This window comes from Talpa europaea (assembly GCF_964194135.1).
Source record: "Talpa europaea genome assembly, chromosome: 1".
NCBI lineage: Eukaryota > Metazoa > Chordata > Mammalia > Eulipotyphla > Talpidae > Talpa > Talpa europaea.
In genome coordinates this window covers 108401650-108414995 of record NC_140073.1, presented here as the reverse complement: position 1 = coordinate 108414995, position 13346 = coordinate 108401650, and the positions used below count along the sequence as shown (strand labels likewise).

The 13346-nt window shown below is 32.8% G+C and overlaps 1 protein-coding gene across 1 annotated transcript in view; it reads right to left on the bottom strand.

Moving 5' to 3' along the window:
- UBR3 (ubiquitin protein ligase E3 component n-recognin 3) overlaps positions 1-13346 on the bottom strand; it is a gene marked incomplete at both ends in the record, with an annotated part of 155569 nt that overhangs the window by 38414 nt on the left and 103809 nt on the right. Inside the window, 1 exon segment of the mRNA XM_084249572.1 lies at positions 10430-10515. Within this exon segment, the coding sequence (XP_084105698.1) occupies positions 10430-10515 (86 nt within the window).

The following is a 13346-nucleotide window of genomic DNA, read 5'->3' as shown; positions in this document are numbered from 1 at the left end:
TGTAAATTTTGATTTTATTTGTTCATTTTTGGTAAAAAAGAGAATTTAAACAGATTAATCTGCCACAAATACTCAAAAGGATATGTGAATCAAAAGTTATTTTCTAGTAGGTCAGAATATACTTCTTGACATATGGTTAAATTTAATTCTTAAAACCAGAAAGATAAAAGCCCAATGACACATACTGTTATCATTTGTTCCCTAAATTAAAATAAAAAATAAACAAGATTTTATTTGAGCAATTATATTTTACATTACCTTAAAATTCATCAGTATGTTAGTGAGTGAGTGTATATATGTGTTTGTGTGTGTGTGTGTATGTGTATGGAGGAAGAGGAGTTGTTGCTTTGGGGAGTTACTATAAGACATACGAGAAACTGTGAGATGGACAAAATAGAAAATGAAGGTACATTTCAAACTGACCTCTCTATAACAAACAAAAGAATCTACATGCCTTATTCGGCTTTACCTCTTACCTATAAGACAATGTATAGTCTCAATTTTCTCTTAAAATTTCTTCAACTGATTCATGACTGTCAATAGCTGAATACATATTATGTGCCAAGCACTATGTTAATAACCACTTTACATAGGTTTGAGTTATTTTTCACAAAAATTCTAGCAGGTAAGTAATATTGTTACCCCCAATTTTGATATATGTAAATTTTTCAAATTTCCACTTTTCCCAACGACCTAGTTCCATTAGTAACACTATGAATACGGCATGTTTTTAGCAGTGAAATAACATGATAAAGATAGTTACCTTTTTTTCCCTCAATTCAACTAAGCGTAAGAGATTGTCTTTACTAAGAACATAATTTATAATTTTAAAAATGTGTCTAAACCGAGGGTCTCCCCGGTGGCGCAGCGGTTGAGCGCTAGGTTGCGAAGCTGCCTGCAGCCTCTGCTGCACTGGTTCGATCCCCGGCTGCACCCTGGCCACCGGAGGAGGGTCCCACAAGGCGCGCAGACCTCCCCTGCCGCCCGCTGCTCCCCTCAGCAGTTACTTCGGTCCTTCTGCCTGCTCTGCTCCCGGCTCTGGTTCTGGTGAATTCTCTCACCCTCCTGCGCTTCTGACTGTACCCAGTGCTTGTATAAACAATAAAAATAAATAAATCTTTAAAAAAAAATTTGTCTAAACCCAAAGGTGTTGAAAAACTAACTTTTCCTGGCAGAAAAATATTATCTTAAATGCAAGGTGGGGAGTATTGCATTCTTTTTATGTAGATGCTAACTGAATCAAAGAGCTCTTTTTTAATATTTTCTTTCAAGATCAAAAATGAATTAGCTTGTCTGATTTAAAATCAAGGTAATGGAAGTTGCAATTTTACTAACCTATTTTGCTTGGAAACCATCATTAGAATAGAAATAGTGTTACAACCTGCCTTTGTTCCTATCCTCTACCATAATTAAAGAAGTACAAATGTTAGAAGGAAATTTTTCATCATCTGACACTCTCTCATTCCATAGATAAAGAAAAAGATCCTAGGAAGGAAGTATATTGCCAGGTCACCCCAGCATTTATTGGAAAAGCTAAGACTAGAACTCAACATGTGTTACTTACTACTTATTTCGACCACTCCAGTCCTCCCTTGGGTGTTTATGATTAAAAGCAAAGTATGACATTCCATTTTTATCATACACACATTCCTTTCCTTATGTATGAAGAATTTAGATTGTAAGCCTGGGGCATCTTCCAAGATAATTAAAATAATATATAACAAGTCTTTAGTATTGACTTTAACTAGATATGTTACTGAAGAATCATACATATCCTATGAAATATATCTGCCTTTCAAAAACAATCCTGTTCAGTTAAGAAAATTGGACACAAAGTTGTTACATGTTGAAATCTTTCAAAAAATGCTTTGAAACAGAAGTTCACAGAGCTCAGTGCCAGCCTGGAAATTCTGTGTTTCTGTCAGTTATTTCTAAACATATAAGAAATCCAAAACTGGTATTTTATTGCTTTTGTATATAATTCATATTTATCATAAAGACATAAATACATATTAAAGAGTTATCCAAAGGACTTTCATAAATTGGTTCAATTTTAAATTGTACCACTGTTAAACTTTATCGAAGGTAAACTTAAACTGCATTCAAGATTTTAGTTCTGTCAGTCTAATTACCATTGGTTAAAAAATTGTTAATGAGGCCTCCCTGGTGGCGCAAGAGGTTGAGCACCGCACTATGAAGCAATGTTCAATCACCCGCCGGCCAGGGAGAAACCACATGGCGAGGCAGACCTCTCCTGTCTCGCCCGCTGCTCCCCTCAACAGTGTATTTTGGTCAGAGCACCTGTTCTGTCCCCCACTCTGTCTCTGGTGAATCCTCTCACCCCCCACATCTCTGGCCTGTACCCCAGCTCTTGTATGCATAAATAAATCTTTAAAAAAAATTGTCAATAATCTCAACTAGCCAAGTGATTCTCTGAATAATTACCATGGAGGAAAAAATTTAATTTCTCGATAACTTAATCAAAGTGAGGAAAAAGCTCTGACCTATTTATCCTAGGGAGAATTAATAGGTGTGAATATATTCCCCTTACAGCAGAGTCAACTTCCCCCAGTTCTTCTACACACTTCTGAAAAATTAGCAGTGGAAAAGTGAGAAGAAGTTCTTTAAGTGAGTTTTGAGAACAGCTCTAAGAAGAAGGTTCTAAGGGAAATCTTTGGCTCTAAAGATCTGTCGCAAGAAATGGGAGGGTCAATTCCATTAAGATCTGGAACAAGACAAAGATGTCCACTCTCACCACTGCTTTTCAATATAATACTGGAAGTCCTAGCCAGAGCAATAAGACAAGAGAAAGACATCCGAGGAATCCAAATAGGAAAAGAAGAAGTCAAACTATCACTATTTGCAGATGATATGATAATATACATAGAGAATCCCAAAAACTCCACAGAAAAACTAATTCAACTCATCAATCAGTTCAGTAAAGTGGCAGGATACAAAATCAACACGCAAAAGTCAGTAGCCTTCCTATACACAAACAATAAATCTGAAGAAGAAGAAATCAAAAAAACCATCCCTTTTTTTATTGAAACAAAAAAAATCAAATATTTGGGAATAAATCTAACAAAAGAGGTAAAGGACCTATACAAAGAAAACTATAAAACACTGTTAAAAGAAATAGAAGAAGACACAAAGAAATGGAAAGACATCCCCTGCTCATGGATTGGAAGAATAAACATTATTAAAATGGCCATCCTTCCAAAAGCAATATACAGATTCAATGCTATTCCAATCAAAATTTCAATGTCATTCTTCAAAGAAATAGAACAATTATTGATGAAATTCATATGGAATCACAAAAAACCCCGAATAGCCAAAGCTCTCCTGAAAAAAAAAGAAGGGAATGGAGGCATCAGACTCCCAGACTTCAAACTATACTACAAAGCCATAATCATCAAAACTGCATGGTATTGGAACAAGAACAGACATACAGACCAATGGAATCGAATAGAAAATCCAGAAATAAACCCACAGATTTATGGTCAACTAATCTTTGACAAAGGAGCAAAGACTATGCATTGGAGCAAAGAAAGTTTGTTCAATAAATGGTGCTGGGAAAACTGGGTTGCTACATGCAAAAGAATGAAGCTTGACCACTACCTCACACCATACACAAAAATCAACTCAAAATGGATTAAAGAACTAGACATAAGACCTGAAACCATAAAATATATAGAAGGAAATATAGGCGAAACACTACGTGATTTGCACATCAAAGACATCTTTACAGACACATCACCCAAAGCAGTGATAGTGAAGGCAAAGATAAACAGCTGGGACTACATCAAATTAAAGAGCTTCTGCACAGCAAAAGAGACAATAACAAAAACAAAGAGAAACCCCACCAACTGGGAGAACATTTTTGCACCCAACACTAATGATAAAGGACTGATCACAAAAATCTGCAAAGAGCTGATGAGACTCAACAACAACAAAGAAAATAATCCTGTCAAAAAATGGGCAGAAGAGCTAAAAAGAAACTTCTCTGAAGAGGAAATGCAAATGGCCAACAGGCATATGAAAAAATGTTCAACATCACTGGTCATCAGGGAAATGCAAATCAAAACTACCATGAGATACCATCTTACACCAGTGAGAATGGCACATATTAAAAAAACTAGCAACAACAAATGTTGGCGAGGGTGTGGAGAAAAAGGAACTCTTCTGCAATGTTGGTGGGAGTGCAAACTGGTCCAACCACTATGGAGAGCTGTGTGGAGATTTCTGGACCTACTAAACATAGAGCTTCCATATGATCCAGCAATTCCACTTCTAGGTATTTACCCAAAGGACACAGAAACATCAATTCCAAAGAACACCTGCACCCCTATGTTTATAGCAGCACTGTTTACAATAGCTAAGCTTTGGAAACAACCCAAATGCCCAAAAATAGATGACTGGATCAAGAAGATGTGGTACATATATACCATGGAATATTACTCAGCATTCAAAAAAGATAAACACATGCAATTTGCAGCAACATGGATGGCGCTGGAAGGGATCATGCTCAGCGAAATAAGCCAGAAAGAAAAAGAAAAATACCGGATGGTCTCACTCACAGCAGGAATCTAGAAAACTTAAATAAGGGACCAGGAAAATGAATAACTATAAGAAAGTGAAAATCAAAATCAACAAGAAACTATGAACCAGAGACACTTTTGGGGGGGTGGGGGTGGGAGGGGAGTGATTGGGGTCAGAATGGGGGGGCTGCAATTGTATGGGGAATATAAAAATAAAATTTATTATTTAAAAAAAAAAAAGAAATGGGAGGGTCATGACAGGGGGTACAAGAGCTGATTCCTCTTTCCCCATTCACTCCTCACCATTTCAGAAGAGGTAGGGCAAGAATAAAGTGGCAGTCATATACAGATACCATTTGGCTCTTATATTAACCATACATATATATGTGTGATAACTGGTGCAAGTATCATCATAACTCTTTTCATAATGAGGTAAAAACATAAGGTAACTTTTCCAAATGTCAATGGATAAGAAAGAGCAGACTGCATATCTAACTTCCACACAGTGCTCCTTCCAGCATTGTATTCTATGTTGCTTCAGGTAAATAAACATAAAAGTTCAAGGATAAGGTAGCCAACCTTGCTTCTTAGGAGAATGTTTATCTACCCTGTGAGAACTGGAAAATACCATTTGAGTATTTTCAAAGGCTGTCTGTAGTATTTTCTTACTTTCTATGCTGTGTTTCCACCACCTCTTGGAATTCCTATGCCTTCACTAATAGACACATTATATCATCATTCTCTTTTACCTAAAGTGTCATAGAATTAGTATTAGTTTCATGGAATTTATCTCCTACTTCAGTGTTTAAATGACTAGTAGGCACTTCTATTTCTAAATATAGGTAGTCCTAGGAAGGGTAAAGAAAAGGCCGATAATAGTCAAGATTCCTTATTTTGAAACTCTTTGCCAAAGAGGTAACACCATGAATTCAATTCTATTATAGAACTAATTCAAAACTAAGCAGCAAGGGAGAGGGTTCTAATGTAACTGCAGAAAAAAGAAGCTCCATGCCCTAAGTCAAGCAAGACACTAGTATGCCCTGATAGTGGAAATTATTATATATGATACTTAGTCCTGGAATATAGAAATCATAAATGAAGGAAAGCTGTCTAAGTCACAATGAACTAGATCTTCAGAAAGACATAAAGACATTATAGTTAGTTTATATTTCATGTGCTTAGTTTATATTTTATTTCCTACTCTTACCCCTCTGGCCTAGATCTCCCCAAACTGCCAATTTATTTTGTTCCCAAGATATAAATTGTATCAGTCTTTGAGAATAAATCCCATTTTTGCCCTAACCTCATTTTTTAACAGACCAATAGAATCTTTTTTTGTTAAGCACTTAAAAAAAAGGTAAAAAATAAATTTTCATCCTTCTGTTTGACAATAGTAGAGTTGAAATAGTAGAAATAGTATTATCAAGATTTACAATCTATGAAGACTCAAATAAATATTGTAAAACTGAATTCTTACAACAATCTTTTGTTAGTATTGTGAGGGACAGATTCCCATCTGGATACTCATAAAGAATGGAGTTAGGGGACAATTTCCACACTTTCACCATTATTATAACGTGGTGGCCAAAGTTTCCACTTTTAATGTAGTAACAAAAAGAACAGAACGAAAATTGTTATCTGACCAATCTACATTTATTTATAATTTTTAAATCTGAAAAAGATGTTATAAATCAAAGATAACAGAACTATACCACAGTGAAAGAATAAGATCAGACTACTTAAGAACAATTTCATGATCTTATTCAATGATACTGCTATACAGTCTTAATGCAGAGCAAGAAGAACATCAAAATTTTCAGTGGCTCTAAATTTACCAAAAAGAAAAAACTTTTAGCAACTAAAACTATTATAAGTTGCCCACAGGCATATTAGCTGGGCTGCTTTTTATCAATAACAGACATGTAGGGGGAAATTATTCCCTGAATGCATCATTTCTTGGTCAGATTGCAAATTATATTAATATAGAGCTCCCCAAATGAAAATGTCAAAGCAAGAGTTTGCTTAATCTCTCTTGACTGCAGTTTAAATTTTAATATCTCTCTAAAATCATGCAATCAATTTGTGATATAAACTGTGGCTTCTCAAACTACATTAATAAGCACAAAGTCTCAGGCCCAAAGATATCAAAAGATATCATCCTACCTAAAGATAGATATTTTTAAAAATTATACTCCAACACTAATAATTTATTAAATGACACTTCTTTCTACCCCACTCCCATTCTACCCTTTGGTTTCAACAATTTCTACTTGAGAAATACACTAAAAATACCACAACAAAAAATTGTTGAAAGCCTGTGAACTTCACTAGAATCTAAGGAGTTTCCTATCTACTCTCAAATCACTTGAAAGAAGAAATTAAGTACTCTTAATAAAATATTATTCTTAGTTAAAAGTTAGGCTTTCAATTATTTACATGTGCTTTGTCCTACAACTGTTGCTAACCAAGTAGGTTGTACTTTTCACTGTATATACCATTTTGTAACAAAGACTCTAAATTCACTTATCTTTCAAAGTTTTGTTCAAATGCCACATCAACCGAAAGTTTCACTTATTCTACCAAGTAGATATGATCCCAAACTGCCATATTTCCTCGAACTTCATTCATAACCCTCTTTAAAATTTAACATTGTGTACCTTTTATTAAGTTATTAGAACCTGCTTATCTGCTGAACACAAAGTCCCTAATGCCTGATGTTCTGGCGGATACATAGTAGTCTGACCCAGGAATCAGGAGCAGTTTTATATGGAAGCTGACGAGCATGGCTCACAATAAGAGCACAGGGAAATCAGCCAGCAAACTGGTGAAAAATGGAGAGTCAACTGGTATCCAAGGAAGAAGGAATTAGGAAGGACCTGAAAAAACACCTTGAAGGAGAGACCCAAAACAAAATTAGAATATACAGTGAAAGGTTGGGAAAAGAAAACAGACAAGATAACAGGCGGGGTATAGTGTAGCAGAACCTAGAAAGATCACAAGGGAACAGTGTACAGTAGGATGTCCTTGACTAAAACCCATAGGTGAAATTTCTTAAAGATTCAGCATCCTCTGGGACACTTAGGGCAAGAGATATGTCTTACATAACTGAATTTAGAATCAGAAGAGCTGGGTTCAAGTGCAAGCTCTGACATTTTCCAGCTGTATGACTTGGCAAGGCAATCACTCTGAACTTCAGTTTCCTTTTCTATAAAAAGAGATAACACCTATTTCACATGGTCATTCTAAAGATTAGGTAATTTATGTGAAAGTACTTTACAAACTTAAAACTACAAATGTAAGGTATTATTAAAATACCATACTATGCTGGTAGGTGATTTATTTTGTTCATTTTTTTACTATGGCAAATCCCCCAGACACATAGATACAAACTTCCATTCTCACTAAATACTATCATTTTACCTCAATACTTTAAAAACTGTCTGAATATGTAAATGCTTAATAGCATTGTTTCACCGTAATTTTATTTCTCAGTATAAATTTGGCAAGTAATATTTTCTGCTTCCATAGTTGTATAAAAAACAACCCTCTCTCCCATCCTCACCCCTGCTTGCAATTCTCTGTGTCTCTTTCTATGTATGTGTGCATGCATAATTATGAGGTTGTTCCAGACAAAATTCATTAAATCTTTTGCTAACTAATCTTTAATTCACCAAGAAGCTGTAGAGAAGAAAATTATTCCAAAAGTGTGATGATCCCTGTATGATAAAAATAAAAGTTCCTTTATCATTTCTATAAATATTATGAAACACAGAAAGAAACTTTAAAAATGAGATATTTAAGAGATTATGAAGAGTAATCAATGGGAAAAGGAAAATACTGACTTATGGGGACTCCTCATAAGTCAGTCCCTAGACTGACTTAAGTTTGTCCCTAGACAAATCCAGAATTTTTGTTCAATAATACCATCAAAGATTTTAAGGGAAGATTTAAAAAAAAAGTGTACACTGAATCTATGAATCCATGAAAAACCACCAATTTATGTTCTGGTTTTCAACTTAAATTAGGTCTCTGTTAGGCTTGAGTAAATAACAAATACATAAGTTATACCCTTGCAAAACAATAAGATCTTATATAAGATATAATATATTCTACATAAATGACTTATAGAGCTACTTTTATAAATATTAACAGAAATAATGAATAAGCAATTGAACAAAAAAATCATATGAAAACTAAATATATCACATTCTACAACCTAAATATAAATTATACCTCAATAAATATAAAGCACACCTCAATGAAGCTCTAAAAAAACCTAACATAATTGATAAGAAAAAAGGAAACTATAAATAGTATTAACAGATATTCAGGATGCACTTCATCATGATCCTTTCTATACTCACACTATAATTTCCTACTCATTAAAGAGGGAAATAAAAAGAAATGAAAATCGGAAGTATCAATTTAATAATTTAAATTGAAGCTTATAATTAAAGTAGTTGCTGCTAGAACTTTACTATCTTGGGGATTCTGGATAAATTCATCATTTACAAACCTTTGGATAAATTGAAGTACCACAGAAGAAAAAAAAACATGCAGTAGAATTTTTGAACATAAAACTGAAATTTCTTTTACTAAGCACTTTATAATGTAAAAGTTTAAAGAACTTAGCCAACGTCAAACATCACTGGGGAATAAATTAATAACAAAGAATAAAGTGTATAATAAAATTACTGTATCCACTAATTCAAACAGATTAGAAGATAAAAGTTCTATTTAGCAACAGCTACCCCTTTAAAACTTAAACAGTAAATCATTATGTACAAATAGATTTGAAGTGCCTAAATCAAGGGGGCTATAAGTATCAAATACTTGACTAAAAAAATAAAAATAACTTCCAAAACCTTAAACTTCTGGGAATCGAGTGATAACGCAAAATAAAACAAAACACTAATGCAACTAGTAAGAATTTTTAAAATAATTGAGTCAAAATTTAACATAAATTTCTATTTTTATGTTAGAAATTTCAAGGTGTTTTTGCTTAGTCCTTTGCTTTGAAACCATTCCAAATTTATATACATATTGCTTTTTAAATAATACACAATTTTATAAATAATATACAACTTTATAAAAATCAGTAAGTATTGATAATTTTTAATAATTACTAACATTTTTAGCATTTAAGAAAATAAATTCACTTTTCAAAAGAATACATTATGTGTATTAAATAATTTTTTGCCCATATCAATCACTTAGGTAATATTTTAACTCCAGTGATTTGGGACCAATAAGTAGTATACACATTACTTCTACTATTCACATTAATTCCCTAAAACAATGATAAATAGTGACAGCCTCAAAACCATGCTCATGACAAATCCACTCAAAGTTCCAAATTACAATCTCTCAAATATGCCCTTATAAAAAGAAACACACTCATTTTACAATATTAAAGTATATTTTAAACAAAAACAACATCCACAATTTTAATAAATTTTAATGTGTACATCAAAGTATAGTACAAATGCCTTCATTAACAGCAATTTTTAATACATACATATATATGCATATATATATGAATCTGTAGATAAAACAAACCATCTTCATAAAAAGATTTTAAATCCAAACAAAATTTATTTAAAAGAATTTAAGTTTGAAGATAACTTTTTATTGTTGAGTATAATACATTGTTTCAATTTTGAACCAATGTAATCTGATTAGTTAGCAGGGTATTTGCTCACTGTAATCACAGTATAAAGAACTAAATATTCATGATTCTTCCAAGTATAAGATTAACTATTTAAAGCATTTAATCACTATTAAAACTAGACAAAAAGAATTTGAAAATACACCAAAAACTCATGCTGTCTATGTACTTTCAAAATGACATAATTAGAATTTTTTCTAATTTAGTGCTGTTTAATACTTACTTAAACAGGACCTTTTGCCAGCTGTACTTGCACCACCTGAACACAAATTGCCTCCTCGATGAATTAATTCAAGTTCCAAATTGGTTCTGTAAGTAAAGCATTAAAAATATCGCAGTCATTAGGCTGATTTGATATTTTTAATGTATTTATTGATATGTCTGTTTCAACCTAAATAATAAAGTTCTTCAACTTCATTATTTGCAAAAGTATAGTTTATTTTTGTAAACTATACATATCAGTAATATTTTATCTGAAATTTAGAAATAAATGGGAACAATTTACCTATCCTTACTTTTATGGTCATATTTATATCTGCTAAACACTGCAAACATTATTTATTGCAAAGTCCCAACTGTGGTAAATACTAAAAACTAGGCCTAAAGGGAAAAAACGTATTTAATAAAACTGCATATGAAGCTGATGACAGAATATTTACTTCAACTGTTAGCCACTGAGTAGTCATATAAAGCACAAAGGCATACCAATTTTTCTACCAGAGAAATGGTTATCACTCATTGTAGTTTAGATGTATCTAGAAACCAATATTAAAAAACAAAATCACTAACATCAAAGTGGCTATGAACAACACATATAATGAACAGCACTCTTTTTTATGGACTTCTAAAATAAGAATTTCATTAAAATACACCATAATTATTGACATTGTTAAACATTAGTATTGTTCAAATAGATCTGAAATTACAATACAGTTAGCAATCATTAACTTACAGAATGGCAATAATTAATAAATTGACATTCAAATATCAAATTGATAAAGAATCTAAAGATTTACCCAAAAACAGTAACAGTAAAATATCCAATTTTTTCAAATAATAAATTAAAATTCTGTGACCATTTAAATTGCATTGTACTTAAAACAGTATTAATAAACTTAAATACACTGTTATTTGCCACAACTTAAATAAACTAGTTGTTTTCCAAGATATGCATTTGACACTAAGAGTAAGATATCCCCCATTTTAAAATAAAAAAGGCAAAATTTCAAGCTTATTCTCTGTATGTGACTTTTAGAATCCTAATTTATTTAAAACGTTTTGACTGGGTTTGGTTATATTTTGAACACAGAATATTTTGAAATGTTATTTTCATATATTTACTTATAAATGCAAACTGTTAAAAACATTAATATTCCTAAGTCTGTACATTTGCCACCCATTTCTAAAGGAATGCTTTAATCCTCTCTACTCAGGGGAGGGGGGAAAGCAATTTAACATTGATAATGTTCCTGCTCAGAGCTCCATCTGGTTGCTGCTGATAAGGGCATCTGTGTGACAAGGGAATTTTCCACCCTTCAGGCGATTTGCATTGCTCACTGAACTTCTAAAAACCTACCAGCAAGGAAGCAGGGACAAGGATTTCATATTAGTGGACAGAAAGCGAGCGGAGGCCAGCATGTGTTCCTTCATCAAGGGAATATAAATGAGATCAATACATTTTGTTTTCACAAATCTTCTGTTGCCTAATCTGTAGAAAAAAATTAATGGCTATATTCTCTTTAAAAAACTAAGATTTCCTAGATAGTAATTTTAAAAGAGCTAACCAGAAACACCATCAATTCTTACAAACAAATGTCAGAACCAGAATGTCAACTTTTATTTCAGCATAATTTGCTAAAATATCTATTAAAATATAAATACAAGAACAATTCTGTTTATTTAATCATCAAATAAGATACTTAAAAGAACACCAAACATGTTACCAGGAATTTGATGTTAAAGAGTATTTAAAATAAAACTACCAAATGTAATAACTTCAGATTATGGTTGGAAGATCTCCTATATAACATTCCTTCTAAGAAGAACATTCCTTCCAAAGGAAAAAAAAAAAAAACAACAACAACAAAAACCTACCTCTCCAAGGGTTTGGTATCATGTAATAATATCTAGGACTTTAAAAATGTCAGAGGTCCTAACAATTAACTTTTTCTTATTTCATTTACATCAAAATTGGACATTTGAGACTTGCTGGAGAAGAGAACACACAAATGGAGACCCATATCTGATCTTTCACTGTTGAAAAATCACAGCATGATATTGGATTTCTGCCTCCTAAATGTATGATGTAAAAACAAAGATGTGCTGGGGGCTAAATATTTTCTGAGTCTTTCTGTTCTTGGAACAAGACTGTACTGGCTGTATTTTCTAGCACAAAGGAAAAAAAAAGAAGAGACAATCTCTACAATAGAAAGAATTATGAAAAAGATTACTTACAACCTACCAATGGTGGCCACCTGGATATAACCATATAAAAACCCTGCAAGTTCCAATGTCTTTTTGCAAGACCTGCTTTTCCTTCTACCTCCCTGACCCTGGCCCTTGGCACTAACTTCTAAGGTTATTAGGTATAATTTGAAAAACAAATATGTATATATACATGCATAGAGAAAAAAGCAAGCACACATTGGTAAAGCATGGGTTCAAGACCCAAACCTACCACTTACTGATTGAGAAGTTATTCAATTTCTCAGAAAAATGTTATCTTCATCCATATCACCGCCTATATTACACAAAATTCAGATCAAGCTTTAACTCCGCTAGGAATCAGGAAGAACACACTCCCTTTTCTTGAGGGAGTTAAAGAAGCACTGTTTTATACTTCATATTTCAATTTGCTCATTTTCCATTTAGAGGTTTTATAGCACTTTCTCATCACCTTTTTTAAACAAACTGTATCATTTATCCAGGCCAATGTGTATGAGTTTTAACTGTCATTCCTAGAGAACATGAACTATTTCAGATATAGCTTCTAAGTCCTGGACAACACCTAGAAAAGTGCTCAAAAATTTCTTAGGAGCTTACAACTTTTTTGTCTTGTTATATAACCAATGATAAGATTCACTTTAGTTCCTGAAGTTAATTCTCTTCCTTTTGCTGAATCCTCTTGCTATTCCATTAAA